A 17,971-nucleotide genomic window follows, 5' to 3' on the forward strand; every position below is an offset into this window, starting at 1 on the left:
TGCTATTGCAGAAGTCTTGGGGATATTGCAGTGCATCTTGTACACCGTACACACAACTGTCACTGTGCATTGATAGTGTAAGGAATGAACATTGGAGGCATTAGATAGGATACCAACGAAGTGAGCTGCGTTGTCCTGGGTGGTCTTCGATATCCTGAGTGCTACTGAGCTGCACTCAGCTGGACAGAACTGACTTGCGCCTTGGAGGTGATGACTAAGCTTTGGGCATTCAGGAGGCAAGTTCCTTGCTGCAGACTTTCCAGTCTTGGACCACAGTTCCCACGGTATTAATATGTCGGTCCAGCTGTGTTTCTGGTCAGTCTAACCCTTAGGATGTTGATAATTTAACAAAGAGCAATAATTCATCCTGCCATATAATATTGAACAAGAGCTCACAGAAATCAAAAGATATGAAGAAAAACAAAAGCTGATAAGGCAAGGATTGGATAAAGAGTAATGATTTGGAATGCATAATCCGAAAGGGTGACGGAAATAGTTTCAAAAATAACAGGAAGTAGACCTTTCAGCCCCTTGAACCTACTCCACTGTGCCAAATTATTGCTAATTTTTGGAATACTTAAATAAAAAGATTTGCAGGCCATAACCTCCAGCCTTCGACACAGTTATCCCCTTGAGACAGATTACTAAACGTATTGATCTCAGACCAAGCACGGATCTCTGCAACTGAATCCTCAGTTTCCTGACCTACAGGCCACAATCAGTGAAGACTGGGGACAATATTTCATCCTCACTAACACAACACTGGAGCCGCCTTACTGTACTTGCTGTATACCCATGACTGTGTCGCGAAATACCAGACGAATGCCATTTACAAGTTCACTGATGACACCACCACGGTCAGTTGAATCTCAGATGGAGACAAAACAGACGACAGGTGAATGTCCTAGAAAAATGGTGCACTGAGAACAACCTAGTTCGCAATGCCAGCAAAACCAAATAACTCATTTACTTCCGGCGGGATGTTACTCATGCCCCCCTACACATTAACAGCACAGAGGTGAAACGAGTGGAGAGTGTCAAGCTCCATGGGAGTGGTCATCAACAACAAGCTTTCTTGGATTCTTCATGTGGACGCATTGGTGACAAAGGCCCAAAGTGTCTTCTTCCTCACTCAGCTGAGGAAATTTGGCATGGCGGCAAATATCCATGCCAACTTTTATAGGTGCAAGATTGAGAGCATTCTGTCTAAATGTATCACTACCTGGTGTGGCAACTGTACCATTCAAGATCGGAGACGGTTACAGAGAGTTGTGAACTCGGCCCAGACAATCACAAAGGCCTACCTATACAATCCATCTACCAGGCCCGCTGTCAAGGAAAGGCCGCCAGCATTCTCAAAGATCCATCCCACCCTGGCAATGTTTTTCTACAACCTCTACCATCGGGGAGAAGGTATAGAAGCCTGAACACACGCACCAGGTAGTTTCTACTCTACTGTTAGAATTCTGGACTCAAACTCTTAGCATTCGTCTGCACCTGTGTTTTTGTTTTTGCCACTATTTACCTATCACTTTGTGATCTGCCTGTATTGCTCACAAGACAAAGCTTTTCACTGTGCCTTGGTACAAGTGACAATAAATTCAATTCAATTCAATACAATACAAGGGAAGAGGAAGTGGGAGGGCTAATTGGATAGGTCTTTCAAAGGCTGGCACAGATACAATGGGTTGAATAGCCTCCTGCTGCAACGTATCGTACCACAATTTCTGCTTTTAAAATGACCACATATGGAATTTTGTTGCATTAATTGATCGCTAGCCTCATCTCCAAAACAATGACTGCAGTTCTAAAGTAGTTTTGTTTTGGCTATGAATCGTAGTCACCAAGTTTTTCTGTCTAAACAGAAAAAGCTAGAAGTACTCAGCAGGTCTGGTAGTGTCAAAGAAGAGAGAGAAAAACACAATGCTTCAGATCAATGACTTCTCACCAGAAGTTAAGATCATAGGATCCCTACAGTGTGGGAACAGGACATTCGGGCCAACAAGTCCATGCCGACCCTCCAAAGAGTATCCCATCAAACCCATTCCACTACCCTAGTATCTACATTTACCCCTGACCGATACACTTAGCCTACACATCTCTGAACACAATGGGCAATACCGCATGGCCAGTTTACCTGACCTGCACATCTTTGGATTGTGGGAGGAAACCAGACCATCCAGAGGAAACCCACGTACACACAGGGAGAATGTGCAAACGCCACACAGACAGACAGTCGCCAAAGGCTGGAATCGAACCTGGGTCCCTGGCGCTGTGAGACAGCAGTGCTAACCACTGAGCTGCCCCCACGAAATTAAGAAATACAAACGGATTTTAAGAAATAAAGACAGGTAACAGTGGAGAAAGGAACAAAAGTGTACCTGTGATAGGGTGGAAGACTGAAGGATTAAGCACAAAGGAATGCAGTGACACCGAGAAAACATACCAAAAGGGTCAAAGAAAGTGCAATGGCAACAGCAGAACAATTGCCAGTACCAACTGTCTGAAAAGGCCAGAGCAATGATCATTAAATATGTTTTAAAGGCAGAGGTAGATGGATGGAAAGTTATTGCAGGAATGTAGAGATTAAAATCAGTTCATCCTGGTCTTACTGAATGGCAGAGCAGGGCTGAAGGTCCAAGTGGCATACTCTTGCTCCTTGCTCACATCACAGTTTGAAATTGAAGTGTGATGGTGGTGTTGTAGTAATATTACCAGACTAATAATCCAGAGGTCTAGGCAAAAGCTTTGCATTCATAGGTTCAAAATCCAGCTTTGCAGCTGTGGATTTTAAATTTGATTGACAAAACAAAACTGGAATTGTAAAGTAGTCTGACTAAAGATGATCACATATGCATTATCGACTTGTTTTTAAAAGGTTGTTGCACTTATGGAAGGAAATCTACTATTCTTACTTAGTCTGGTCTATGCGCAATTTCCAGACTTAGTACAATAATGATAGACCGTTTCAGAGTCAAGTCAACCAGTCAGTTCAAGGGCACTTAGGGATGGGCAACAAATGCTGGCCAAGCCACTGACACGTATACCCCACGATAGGATAAATAACAATTGCTGAATTTACTGTTAAATCCAGAGAGTTGCAAAGTGCTTAATTTAAAGGCAAGGTGTCATTCCTTGAATTTTGATAGAACAATTGAGGATGTCAAAGAAAAGTAAGAAAAGCCAGAAGATGAAGAGAGCAAACAAATCAGAAACAATGTATCAGGCTTGTGACTGAGGTGCTCAGTAAAATGGTCAGACAAGCTTTCTTTGCTCTCTCCATTTCCAATGGCACTACACTGCAAACAGCAAATACAGTAGCTCCCTCTCCCACTGCCTAATTACTGATGCACACAATCTTTGCTTTCTTAAATTAGGAAGCGCAGCGGAAAGCATTACTTGCTAACTATACTTTTTCTCAATTTCAACACAAAATCAAAAATAGAAACTTAAAAACATTTTTGTTGGAAACACAAATAGATTATCAGGTAAAATGGATTATCTACTCACAAAGTAGATTATCCCAGTGCTGTCAATAGCATGCAGCCACTGGAACACAATGTACAGTGACAATTTCTAAATGATACAACAATGACTAAAGACTCTGAACACAATAATAAGAACTACTTTGTCTACCATGCATCCCGAGCAGATGATTGCACATCCGGAAAAGCCAAACAATTTCTTTCAGCAATACCTCCAACCTGAGATACAATACAACCAGCAACCAACTTATAATTCTATTAAGACATTGGCCCAAACCCAGAATTTATAGTGTTAATATAGAAACAGTGGGTAGCTGTCGGCTATTTAGCCCTTCAAGTCTTCTTCACTGTTCAATATAATTTTGGTGGATACTCTACCTCAATGCCATATTCAGGTCATTCTGCCATAACTCTCATTTCACTGATGTGAACTTGTAATGCGCTTGAAAAATTGGGGACAGTTTCTAAAGTGTGAACTTTTAAAACTGGTGTTGGCTGTAATGCAATTGCATCACCAACACTTCAAGCACTGTTTCTAAAGCATGATTTTTCTATAACGTGGGGTTGCACCAGAACCACCTGTTCCCATTTTTTTCCTCGATATTCCTTGATGTCATTAAAATCTAAAGACTTCACTCTTTCTTGAAGATATTCAGTTAATTAGCCTCCACATTGCTCTCTGGTAGAGAATTCCAGAAGTTGACCACCCTCTGAGTGAAGAAATGTTTCCTCATCTCAGTACTGAACAGTCGACCCCCATATGCTGAGACTGTTACCCCGGGTTCTAGACTTCCTATACAGGAAAAATATCTCTGCAGCAAGTCTGTTCAGTTGTTAAAACTTTATATATGTTTCAAATCAGATCCCCTCTCATCTTTCCAAACTCTAGTGAATAAAGGTTCAGTCAAAACAATCTCTACTCATTGAGGGCCAGCCCTAGTATCAGCCTAATGAACCTCCACTGCACTCCCTCTATGGCAAGTAAACCCTCTCTTAGGTAGAGAGGCAAAACTGTATGCAACCCTCCAGGTGTCATTTTACTAAGGTCCTGAATAACTGCACTAAGTTGCTGACATCTCACTAATACTGCTGCGGGAATTGCCCAGCAAAGAATAAGTGCTTCCCTTCCAGCAGAGAGGAACCAGCACCACCACCACCACCACCAACCCTAGTCTCTCTTCAACTAAAAATGCCATCTCAAAGCAAAGTGCCCACAAGCCTGAGAACTGGGTGTTACTAATCTCTTTGCCTGAAATAGCGAATGGGAGTGACAGCGAGTGACTAATAACACAACATCAATACATCTTGTAATACTCACATGTTTGAAGCAACTGACAGGGGCGGCTTTGCATTTGTGTTCGTCGATATATTTTCCCCATTCAAATCCTTGGTTAACAGCTTAAAAGGGAAGGGGCAAAGAGAAAAGTTATTTGGGAAAGCTGGGTTTGCAACAGGTAAAAAAGGTAACAAAGCTGGTATCAGTTCAAGGCAGATTCAAGCTCCACCCTATAACAGTGAGAAAGGCAAGGTACTGCCACAGGATGTTGCTGCGTTGCCAATATGTGAAACTTTATTTTGTAAGGACAAGCAGAGATTGGGAACATTCGAGGCAACATGTCTCCTGGATGCTCTTATCCATCCCCTGGTGGCCACTGTAATAGCAGCATTTAGAGTCATAGAGATGTACAGTATGGAAACAGACCCTTTGGTCCAACCCATCCATGCCAACCAGATATCCCAACCCAATCTGGTCCACTTGCCAGCACCCGGCCCATATTGAGAGGAAATTGCCTTTTCTCTTACTAGAACTTCAATTTATATAGGATTGATTGATTGATTTATTACTGTCACATGTACCAAGACACAGTGAAAAGTGCTGTTTCACATGCTAAACAGGCAGATCATGCCATCCAGACAGATCATACTATACCAAGTGCATCAGGGGAGCAAAATAGCTATGCAGAGAATGAGCGGGGGGGTCAGAATTAATATTTGAGAGGTCCATTCAAGAGCATGATAAACAGTAGGTAAGAAGCTGTTTTTTTCAACTATTCAAACATGTATACAAACTTGTATATCTTCTGAGCGATAATTGTTTAATGTAATCACTACAGGCTTCACAGGTGAATTAGAAAATAAAACGTTAATTCAGCCACATAGGTAGAAATGAAGCCAAATAAGACTTTTAAGAAAAGAAGGGTAGGGTGTAAGAAGTGTCTTGCAAGAGGAAAGTGAAGTATAGAGGTGAAAAGCTGTAGTGAGAGAAATTATTCCAGAGCTTGGGGCCAATGCACCTGAAGGCATGGTCAGTGGTGGAAAGATTAAAGTTGGAAATGTACAAAGAAGTCCGTTTAAGAGCACAGCAGATATCTTGGAGGTTAGTGGGCTTGGATGAGGTTACAGAGATAGGAAGGGGTGAAGATAAGGAGTTTAAAAGATCAATAACTTGAAACTAAAGATTTATTTGACTGGGAGTCATTGAAAGTCAGTGGCACAGAGGTAACAGGTGAACTGAATGTGGTGTATGTTAAGAAACAGAGGTAGTTTGAATGAGCTCAATATTTACAGAGAGTGAAATATGAGAAACCAACCAGGAGTGTGGGGAATAGTGAAGTGTAGAGGCTATGAAGGCCTGAGTGAGGGCCTCAGAAGCAGATGAACTCAAGAGTGGGCCAAAGTCGTGTGATGTTATGGAGGAGAATGCAGGTAGTGCTGGCACAAATGAAGCAGAAACTAATCCTTGGTTCAAACACAACTAAAACATTGTGAACAGGATAGTTTAATCTCAGACTGTTATCAGAGAGAGAGTCAGCAGCATGGTAAGAGGGTTTGAAGTAGTATTCAAGAGCATTGGTTTCAACCTTCAAGTACTTATTTGGTAGAAATTCTGTTCACTCAGTACTGAATGTACACTGATAGTTTAACAAGGTGAAAAAGAGAGTCAAGAGAAATGGTGGTGAGGTCAAGCTGCGTGTGGAAAGTATGCAGGTATAAATGGCCACCAGGGTTTTTGGATGATGTAGTCGATGGGCAGTGTAAAGGATAAAGAGGAAGGGGCAATGATAAATCCTTTGAGGACACTGGTGGTGATGGAACAGGAATGAGAAGCCATTGCAAGTAATTCTGATTGATATTTGATAAGAATGGAGCCAGGTGAGAGGAACCTTACCCAGCAGAATGACAGTAGAGAAGAATTATATGCTCACCAAATATGAGGGGTTATAGAAAGGATGGTAGCAGGGAATGTTTTGCCCATGTGACAGTCACAGAATGTCAGTCATAACTCTGTCAATCATACAGACTAGAGAAAGGAAGATGAAGTCACAATTCCCTGGTACCCAATACAGTCAGTGAAAATTACAAGGTCTTGAGGTTTGAGTGTTAAAGCAATTCCTGGGTTCCTGGTGCAATTCTCTTGTTGTAATCCTGGCTGGCCTAGCTGGTGCCAGTAACATAGCTGGCCACAATAATGTGGAAGAATGGGAGTGCAAAACAGTCATCCTGTTTCTAATTGATACTTTGTAGTATGTTTCAGCATGTGTTCAGTGAAGATGCAACAACCTTCAGCTGGGATTCCTCATCTATTTGACCCATCATCTGCATAAATGGAAAAGGATGAAACTAGATGCTAATTTTTTTTAGAGATTCATTTACAGAATGCATCACAAATATGCCTCCTGCCAACTAACCCAGTGGTTCAGTGTTTCTTGAGGTCTTAGAAAAGACATTACGGATTAAACAGATCGATTAATAAACAGCACCCTGAAGGAGCAGTAAAGCAAACAAATCTTTAAAAGGCAAGTTTGTGAATTTACTTTAAGTATCACTCCCAGGGCTGGTGAAGCACTGTAGTGCCCAGCCAGTCTTTGAGATATTTTTCTTATTAGTTTTCAACTATCAAAATCGATAGACTGTTAATCTTTGGTAACTAAAGAAGCAAAGCACATCGACAACAATAACAGCATGTTTGGTATAGATGACTGACTTCTGTACATATGCTGGAAATGGTTAATGAATCAACATTGAACCATCTGTTTATACTTAACAGCAGAACTTTCCAAACCACCAAGATAGACAAGAGCAACAGAAACATGGTAACACCACCATATTCCTTTTCCCTTCAAGCCACACACCATCCTGATTTGGAATTATATTACCATGCCTTTACTGTCACTGGGTCAACTTCCTTCCTAACAGTAAACCTATACCTCAGTTCTTCAAAGAAGGTAGTTCACCACCACTGTCCCAAGAACAATTGTTGATGGGAAATGCACACTGGCTTAGTAGGCAAAATGTCCACATCCCATGAATGAAAATAAAACTGTACAACAAACACAATACTGATACCCCCACCCTGTATGTCATGGCTCAAAGATAAGAATGGTCACTTGGTGAAGTATCAAAGAAATCATACAAGCATGCCTTGTACTGATAAAGCAAAGACTGTAATAATCCATAAGTACAACAAATAGCAATCTGTAACAAGATAACATGTCCTACCTGAATTGTTATTCTGAGTAATATCTGATCCCTTCCCATTGGACTGTTGCTGTAGAAATGCCCCCAGTTTAGATGACCATGAGGCTTTGTTTAACACCTTTGCCTTTTTTGTAGGTGGTTTTCCCTGTGAAACAAATGGAATTCATCTATGAAATGTAGTTTGCAACTAAACAAAAAAATTCCTTGGTAGGATGTAGGAAGAGGTCAGGTTTTGCAGATTCTCACTTCAGAAATCTGGAGTAAGAAAAAGCAAACATACACAATCAATTATAGTCACTTGCACTCAGGTCCACAGATTCAGACACAATCACTTGCAGGCACCCAAACAAAAGTTCTTGCAAAAATAAGTGTACACGTGCAAACATGTTGACACTGATCACGAAGCATTGATTCCTGTTTGAAGCTGCATCTCTGGATACCAATGAGGATAAATGCAGACTTGGCTGGCATCAAACACACACTTTTCAGAACCATAACTAAAAAGGAAAATAAATAACAGAGGAAGAAATTACCCAACTTTCTCTGATTGGGTGCCAAATATTTACAAGTACATGGAAACTGGAAAACTTTCATCATTTGGAACAGGATGTCATCGCAAGCTGGAGACTCCAATGCATTGGACACCATCAAGCAAGATTGGGATCTGGTTAGATCAAAACTCACCGCTTTCACAAAAGGTGGATAATACGAGGATGGGAGAGTGCTCCCTCTGTGAATACGGTTGTGTTTAATATGGGATTTTCTGTTGCTCCTATGAGGGTTGGAGGGATTGGGAGGGTTGGAAGATCTTAGGATAAACAGTAAATCAGAACTGAATGATGTTAGACTAGATGAACCAGAGGTTCTTCATATTTCATTATTCACACATAACATTCACATAGTTGAAAATCAAAGCTGCAGACATGCTGAAGATGGGTCTTCGTAATGGTGGTTGTGTGGTCCAGTACTTGCAGGATCTAATAGTTATATTCATGGCCACAGCAAATGGTGTTTCCAAAAGTAAGAAGTGAGCCCTTGACACTTCACACCCAGACAGCTATACACTTTGCAGAAATGCGAATTAAGGTTAAATTTATAGTGAACAAAATAAATGATCAAGAGTCTGGAATAGAAAATAGTCATAGAATGTACAGATATTGAAGTGACAAATGCCAACTTATGAAGCTGGTAACTTCAAAAGTGTTAATGGAAATAAAAATATGCACAATTTTGGCTTTAATTGAGAATGCTTCACATTAGAAATAGATTCCTATGTATAAAATAAATAAATAGATTTGTTTTTAAAAAGTGGGCAGCGCAGAGGCTAAGGACTGCTGCTTCACAGTGCAAGGGACCCAGGTTCGATTCCTGCGTCAGGTAAATGTCTGCATGGAGTTTGCACGTTTTCCCAGTGTTTGTGTGGGTTTGCTCCAGGTGCTCTGGTTTCCTCCCAGAGTCCAATGATATGCAGGTTAGGTGAATTGGCTATGCTAAATTGCCCATCCTGTTCATGGATTCATAGATTAGATACATGAGTTGGGAGAGAGTAGAGAAATAGGACTGGGGAATGGATCTGGGTGGGTTACTCTTCAGAGAGTCAATGTGGACGTGTTGGGCCAAATGGCCTACTTCTACACTGTAGGGATTCTATGATTCTATAACAAGGTGACCCAAAGGTGTGTCTAATCATAGTCAAGTGTGCTGCTGGAAAAGCACAGCAGGTCACACAGCGTCAGAGGAGCAGGAGAATTTATGTTTTGGGCATAAGCTTTTCATGAGGAATGAGGCTTGTGGGTGGGCGAGCAGAGAGATCGATGAGAGGCGGTTGGGACAATGTAGCTGGCAATATGATGGGGGGTTGGGAAGGTGATAGGTCAGAGAGGAGAATGGTATGGATAGGTGGGAAGATAGATTAACAGGTCAAGAGGGTAGTGCCAAGTTGGAGGCTTGGGACTGGGTTAAGGTTTGGGGGTGGGGGGGGGTGAAAGAGATGGAAGATGAGGAAACTGGTGAAATCCACATTACAACCAGTGTAGGTGAGAATGTGGTGCTGGAAAAGCACAACAGGTCAGGCAGCATCTGAGGAGCAGGAGAATTACAGTGCGGCATTAGCCCTTCATCAGGAATGAGGCTTGTGGGCTCGGGGTGAGCTGAAAGATAAATGGGAGGTGGAGCTGTGTGGAAGAACGCCTTGGTGGCTCAGTGGTTAGCACTGCTGCCTCACAGTGCCAGGGACCCAGGTTTCAATTCCCGCCTCAGGCAACTGTCTGCATGGAGTTTGCACATTCTCCCAGTGTCTGCATGGGTTTCCTCCAGGTGCTCCGGTTTCCTCCCACAGTCCAAAGATGTGTAGGTTAGGTGAATTGGCCACGCTAAATTGCCCGTGGTGTTAGGTGCATTAAGTCAGGGGTGAATGTAGGGGAATGAGTCTGGATGGGTTGCTCTTCGGAGGGTCAGTGTAGACTTATTGGGCTGAATGGTCTGTTTCCACACTGTAGTGAATCTAATCTAATAGCCATACAGGATTAGGGTCCCAAGGCAGACGATGAGGCGTTCTTCCTCCACGCATCGAGTGGTTAGAAATTGGCAACGTTGGTGGCCCAGGACTTCCATGTCCTAACACATTCACATCCCCCACCTTCATCTACCTATCACATGCCCAGCTACCTTCCCCATAGCCCCACCTCCCATTTATTTTTCAGCTTCCCCCAGCCCACAAGCCCTTCATCAGGAATGAGGCTTATGTCGCACTGTCAATTCTCCCACACCTCAGATGCTGCCTGACCTGTTGTGCTTTTCCAGCATCACATTCTCGACTCTGATTTCCAGTCCTCACTTTCTCCCAGTCAGTCTAACCATAATCAAACTATGAGAAACGAACTGGTATACTACGACTAAGCTAGGGCTAGATTAAGATCTAGTGGCAGACATTTGAAGAGATATTTCAGAATACTCTGAATAAATACATTCCTACAATAAAAGGATAGTTTCAAGTGTAGGACTAAGTAGCAAGTCTGAATAGAAAGAATAAGCAAACTAAAAATGTAAAAATAGATAGTAAGAATTTTTGCAGATATTTAAGAAAATTATAAGTATTGGTCCTTTAGACAGAGAGAATGAAGAGTTAAGAGTAAATAAGGAAATTGTTCATTCCATCTACTAATATTTTGTTTGTGCCCTAATGATAGTGGATTTTAAAAGAAATTCCAGTAATAACTCTCAATCAGGGAGGTGAAGGGGAAGAGAAATTTAGTGAAATTACAATCATGAGAGAAGTTGAATAAGTAACTGCAGTTGATACGTATCAAGGTCCAAACTGTCTCATCTCCTTAGGCAAGGAGAGGGGTTGCTAATGGGCAGCTGGTGTTAATTTTCCAAAATACCCTAGATTCAGGAAAGATTCCAGACTGTAAAGTAGCAAATATAATCCCTCTACTCAGTCAGCTTGTTGCCTGTCATGGGGAATGTATTGGAATCATTCATGAAAGTTAAAACTAAGCACTTAGAAGCAAAATGCAAGGTAATTGGGAAGCCTCAGTATAGTTTTGTGAAAAGGAAATCATGTTTAACCAATTTAATAGACTCCCTTGAAGGATTAAGGTGTACCTTTTTTAAAAAAAAATGCCCATAGACATATTGCCTTCTACAAATCCAAATACAGTAAGGTACCATATCAAAGACTACTGCAGAACTGAAATATCATGGTGTGGGGGTAACACGTGAGTATACTTAGAAGATTGGCAGAAAACAAGCCTATATTAGCAGCACAAAATAAGTAGAGTTCCACAGGGATCTGTGCTAGAGACTTAACTTTTTACAATCAATAGCAGTGACTTCGCTGAGGGATGCAAAGACATTATAGTAAAATTCATATATTCCTGTTGATCTTGTTGTCTTTGCAACATACATCACACCAAGGAATTTGTAGAGGAATATGGATAGGTTGAATGAGTGTGAACACATGAAATTGCTTTTCATATTTATTGCCAAAATTAGCAGAGTATTGTGTATATGGAGAACAGCTGGAATTTTAAGATGCAGTGGGATTTAGGTGTTCTGATGCATGAATCAACAATATCAGTGTGCAGGCACAGCACACAATTCAGACAACTAATGGATGCTATCCTTACAATGGGAGGGACTGAATATATTAGCAGTTATGCTATGCTTCAGTTTACAGGACATTGATGAAATTACACCTTGAATATTGTGCGCAGATTTGGTCTCCTTATTTGAAGGAGGAAGTAAATGTATTATGACATGACAAACTTTCCTGCTTAATTTAAATTAGCAACACAAAAAGTTTATTCCGTGCAGTAATCTGAAAATGAGAGGCCAAGAACTATTTAAAGTAAAAATTAACAACTTTATTTCTTAAAGTATTACACAGAATAATTAACTAAAAACTATTTACAACTCCTTCCTCTAACTCCTTAACTCAATACCAGGCAGCTTTTGGTTCTTCTGTATTCTGGCCTTTTCTTCTTGGTGATTCTGCTTCACTGGTTACTGATTGATGAAGGTACCTTTAAGAGAGCTATTTTTCAGGCAGTCTCCACATGCCGGCTTGGCAGTTCTCCTCCCAAATGTTCAATTTTCCCTGGTCTTATACCTCCAAAGCATTGGGTTGTGCCATTGGCTTTTAAGATTGGCAATATACTAAATTCAAACCTGATTGGCATTTGCTTATTTTGGGGTATAATTTAAACCGATAGGCCTAATTTGGATCTGGTTTTGTTTCCAGGCAACCAGCTAGACTAACTGGACCAAAAAGGTTACATATCTTATTTCCAAGAATATTTGGTGCTGTCAGCTAGTTCTGTTGCTTTTAACTCTTAAAAAAGGTACAGTACACCGATATCTCCATGACAAAATGCACTGGAGGCAGTTCAGAGCACAAGTACAAGACTGATACCAGGAATGAGTAAGCTGATTTCGGAGGATAGTTTGGACAGGCTGGGCTTGTTCCACTGGAGTTCAGAACAGTAAGAGGTGACTTGATTGAAGTTCCTAAAGTTCCGGAGCAATTTTGACAAGCTGAACATGGAAAGGGGGCTTCCTCTTGTGGATGAGTCCAGACTGAGAATTATTTTAAAATTCAGGGGCTGCCCTGTTTGGACAGAGATGAGGTGAACTTTTATCTCCCAGAGGTTGATACTTCAGAACTCACTGCATCAGAAGCAATGAAGATGGACTGCAGTGAATAACTTTTCAAAGAAGTAGATAGATTCTTGTTAGACAAGGAAGTTAGATGTCAACAGGGGAAGATTGGAATGTGGAATTTAGAACACAAAAATGGATGAGATCAAGGTACAACTCTTCGACTGTTACCTCAGCTCCATGATTTTTCAGCACAACTAAGGCAACAATCAGATTATGCAAGCAAATGGGAATGTTCATCATAGCACAATGAGAAAGGCCACTGACATGACTGAAAAACCAACCTGCAACCTAGCCAGGATACTGGCTTTCTTGGAGTTAGAAGAATAGCTTCGAGAACAGGAGACACTGCAGAATCTTTTAGTCTTGGAATAGAAGGTCTCTCGTGCTCCAGTAATGCCACACATCTCACAGGTAGCTTAGAAGAGGAAACAAAAATTAGGATCAGTGCAGTTTTTAGACCAGACAATTAAAAGGGGGTTGAAAGGTGAAAAGTGCAGAAGGACACCTTAAAGATTAAAAACAGAAAACTGAATCCGAAAGAGAAAGACAGCTTCAAAGATCAAAAGCAACCCTTCATCCATTGGCTTAGCAATTGGGTAAATGGTCAAGTGTTTTATACAATGCCCATTACTGAGGAGATTTTCAGCTGCAATGTTCATATTTTCACATGTCCCTAAAGTTGTCCCAGGTCTCCTCATTTTGAAAATGTTTCAAGCTATCTTTCACATCCAACGTGGATAATCTCACTTGCCAAAATTAAACTCTTATCAGTTACCAAAATTAAATAGGGAGAAACTTTCTATTGGCAGAAGAACTGGTAACGAGAAGACATTTGATTTTTAAAAATCCAGGGCAAGTGACAATTAGATTCCCAGCCATCCACTCAAACTATTGTGGTAACCTGAAATGCCTTAGCTGGAACTTGAAGCAGGAAGTAGGCACAACAGTAACTGCCAAAAAGAAACTGAATAAATACCTGAAAAGGACAGATTTTGCAAGGGGAGACAGTAGCAATATGGCAAATTGTGACTAATAATCCAAAAGACCAGAATAATGCTTTGGGATATGGGTTCAAATTCCACCATGAAAGCAGGTGGAATTTAGTTGCAGTAAATAAATGCATACAAGTCTAGTCTCCAGATCACCTACCATCTCAAACATTGTCAACTGTTGTTAAAATAAAAATACATTTAGTTCAGGGATATCCTTCAGGAAAGGGAATCTGCTGTCTTTACCAGAGCGCCTACATGTCACTCCATACCCCCAGTGTGCTTTATCCTTAACTTCCCTCTGAAATGGCCTAGCAAGAAATTTAAGTCAAGGGTAATTAGGTCCTGAAGAAGGGCTCATGCCCAAAACGTCGATTCTCCTGCTCCTTGGATGCTGCCTGACCTGCTGTGCTTTTCCAGCAACACATTCAGCTCTGATCTCCAGCATCTGCAGTCCTCACTTTCTTCTCTAATTAGGTACACACAACAAATGTTGGTCTAGGCAGCAACACCCATAAATTCCCATTAAGATACACAGCAGGACTAATGCTTTATGAATCTATGACCTGTTAGTTTGTCCACTCAGTTAACTATTGGGAACTCCTTGTCCCTTTGGATCCTCCTAACTAGTGATTGCATTCATTGGTTTCTTGACTCCCTTGTGATGGCTTGACTTGTGACTTGGGCCTGGCCCTTAACTGCCAGAGGCATCATTCTGAATTACTGCTATGAATGCATCACAAACAAACCCAATGGCTCAAAGTCTTTGCATTTCCAACTCTTAAATATTAAGACAACGTAAAATAAAGTACCAATTCTAAGTCCTCCATCAACAGATGACTCATCATCATTCACTCCTCCATATGTTGACTCAGTCTCCATGTCCCGCACCTCACCAGCTTCCTCATCATTGCTCGAATCCTCTGTGGTGAGGTTTCTATTGCTGTCACTGCCATCATCTTCCAGGCTATCATATCCATCAAACACGCTACAGTCATCTTCTCCAACATCCGTGAAGGACATTTTTACACCATCTGGAGGTACAAAAACAAGTCACACCACTCAGGTCAGAATACAGACTATACGGATGAAAACTTCCTTACAATCCTTACAGAAGGAAGAGACAAAAGATCCACTGAATCAGACTGGTTTCAGTTCAAAAGTCCAATAGAGTAAGGATATAACATATTATCCAGATTTTCCCCAATATAACAGCAGCTTTCAGCTGCTGTGACATGCACATTGCTAAAATGGGACAAGGATCAGTGTCTGCTGCCCAGATGGAGTTAACTGACCCCAGCTGGTAATAAATACTGGCCTAGCCAGTGATGATTTTCACTGACGCTCTTGAAATGTTTTAAAGGGGTCTGGTCTGGTTCATAACATAGTGCAAGAGTCAAACTTTTTAGACTTAAAAAAAGGTTAAAATTTATGAAGTTGACAATTGTTGGATACTACTTTTGAGGGGCTGAAATTCATGCTACTGTCCAAAATACTGTACAGTAGCACCTCGACATACAAACGACCCCGTTCATGAACAGGATTGTACGTAAAATTTTGTTTCAATGTACGTACGAAATTCAAGGTACGAACGCAAAAAGCCCGTGGTTTCATTGTAATTGTTCGGCTTTGCTACGTGCGCTTTGAATATCCGAACTGTGGGAAAATTGATTCAGTTCGTGAACTTTGGTTTGCGAACTGGTCCCGCAACGGATTAAGTTTGTAAGTCGAGGCGCTACTGTATCTCTAAACAAATAAAGTGCAAACCCTTTTCCTTATGTTATCCACCAAGTCATAAATTTCAAACTTCCTTTATCCATTTCTACATCCACCTTCATCCATCCAGCCTTGTGGATGCAAATGGACTACAATTCCTTTTGGAAATGTCTCCTTTGAGGTTTTTCCTTTTAAAAGTAGCCACCAGTTTTAAACTTTGTGCCATCAGCCATACAAGAAAGAAAAACCTACTTTTCTCATAGCCAGTAGTTTTCATCAATATTGTTTTCTCCTCCTTTTTGGTTCACAGTTCAATTCTCCAGCATGTCAGAAGTAATAGGCATTTCATCCATGTTTCCAACACATGATAACTTGTAGCCTTCCTTCTGCTGATATCTAATTACAAACTGATGAACTGTAATATCTTACCTTCTAGTTCAGCAGGCAGCTTTTGTGCAATCCTAGCTCTCTTCCGAAGTATGAAGTCATGCCTTCTCATGAACCTTGTGCACCATCCAGCACTTGCCTTAAAATCTGAAATTCCACCCTCCTTTGATTTGTTTCGTGCATGAATTTGAATGGCTTCACGACTAATACGTTTTCCATTTCGACGATTCTCAAGTACCCACTCAGCAACGTTTTTCTCCAATTGTGGCCACTTGCTAGATTTACCCCTGTTGGCGCATTTTCGTTTCGGCATTGTCTGAAGTTGGTTCGATATCTTTCTCCAGTCTCTCACGAGTTTCTCCGAAACACAAAATTCTCTTGCTGCTACACAGTTATTTGTCTTCTCTGCAATTTCAATAACTTTCAGTTTAAACGCTGCTGTATATTTTTTGTTTCTTCTGGAGGACATTTTCTTCACAAAATGACAAAGGTTCAAACTCAACTAGGTTTGATTGTATTCCACTGGTGCTGTAGGGGAACTGAGCTCAGCTGAGCTACACACAAAGGGAGGTTGTCACCCAGACTCTGACCTGATTCCAAATTAGTGTAAATTGTAAATCAAAACAATAGTACAAAAATAAATTTCATCATAATTTGTACAGGATAATATCTGTGACGATCTAGAGTCGACTGTTACACAAGATAAGGAAAATTCCAGATTTTCTGGCCTAAAATAGGGGATCGACTATTACTCAAGTACCGTACATACTCGAATAAGAGTCAAATATTTTGACTATGTTTTTTAAGGTTAAATTTATGGGGTCGACTATTACATGGATAGTATTTGTGAGTGGCTGAAATTCGTGCCCGTTAAAATTCACATTGTATCACTAGCAGAAGCCCAAGTGCTCTCTGAACGAACACTGTACACAAAATAACAATGAATTGCGGCAATTCTGAAAACCCGGAGCGGAGCACAACGGCTGGCGGACTGACTCAAAATGTTGATCTGTTACCTTTGAAGAACTAGGATCGACTTTTATACAGGATAAAAGGAACAAGTCCAGGTTTTTTGGCCAAAATCTGGGGGGGGGGGGCAACTTTTAAATGAGATCGACTTTTATTCAAGTATATATGGTATTTGCTGTTACTCTTTGAACATATCAAACATCTTGGATTGTAGACATTGTGTTATCCTGCAGCATCTGATAACACTGTAACAAGATGAACGCATGGTCTGAAACTTGTGGATCCAGCCACGACTGCACAGACTTTTAGCAACATTTTAAAAATCCCCAAGACCTATTATCTCTCACATGGATGCCACAGTCTTAGCAACAATGTCTCTGTTCACTTGTAAATTTCACCAACTGGAAACAAACTCGCAAGTAGGGAGTACATAACACAACAGACAAATCCTAGTTTCTACAATTTGTGGTCGAGAGGACATAGACTTTGGGGGGAATAAAAGCATTTGGCTAAAGCAGCTGGACTTTAAAATCATCATGCACCGTAAAGTTCACCTCATAAATTCCACAAAACTTTCTTATTTTTAATTATTCAAGCGCACCTTTTTGGAAAAAAGAAAACACAAGTGACTCACAATCTTGTTCCTCCTCTTTGTGTAACTTGATGTTCGGATTCAGGTTCACAGTGCCGCCATCTTAGGCAGGACCATTTCCTTAGAACATGCATCCGAGCGGGCCCCAACCCTCGGCAGCCAATGGAAAGGACTAGAACGGGGGGTAAGTG

The 17,971-nt window shown here is 41.0% G+C and overlaps 1 protein-coding gene across 8 annotated transcripts in view; it reads right to left on the reverse strand.

Moving 5' to 3' along the window:
- The window catches only part of l3mbtl2 (L3MBTL histone methyl-lysine binding protein 2), a 106,748-nt gene extending 88,794 nt beyond the window's left edge, over positions 1-17,954 (reverse strand). For 2 of the 8 annotated variants that reach the window (XM_072588525.1, XM_072588528.1), the window contains exons 1-6: positions 17,823-17,912; positions 16,262-16,809; positions 14,929-15,150; positions 13,409-13,542; positions 7,986-8,109; positions 4,804-4,883 (exon numbers count right to left, since the gene is read on the reverse strand). In XM_072588525.1, the coding sequence (XP_072444626.1) occupies positions 4,804-4,883; positions 7,986-8,109; positions 13,409-13,542; positions 14,929-15,150; positions 16,262-16,688 (987 nt within the window). In that variant the 5' untranslated portion in view covers positions 16,689-16,809; positions 17,823-17,912. Of the gene's footprint in view, positions 1-4,803; positions 4,884-7,985; positions 8,110-13,408; positions 13,543-14,928; positions 15,151-16,261; positions 16,810-17,789 lie in introns of all 8 variants that reach the window. The other 6 variants (XM_072588533.1, XM_072588529.1, XM_072588526.1 and 3 more) reach the window with 5 other exon arrangements.
- Between the last annotated feature and the right edge of the window lie 17 nt (positions 17,955-17,971).

The sequence above is a fragment of the Chiloscyllium punctatum genome, chromosome 18, assembly GCF_047496795.1.
Source record: "Chiloscyllium punctatum isolate Juve2018m chromosome 18, sChiPun1.3, whole genome shotgun sequence".
Taxonomy (NCBI): domain Eukaryota; kingdom Metazoa; phylum Chordata; class Chondrichthyes; order Orectolobiformes; family Hemiscylliidae; genus Chiloscyllium; species Chiloscyllium punctatum.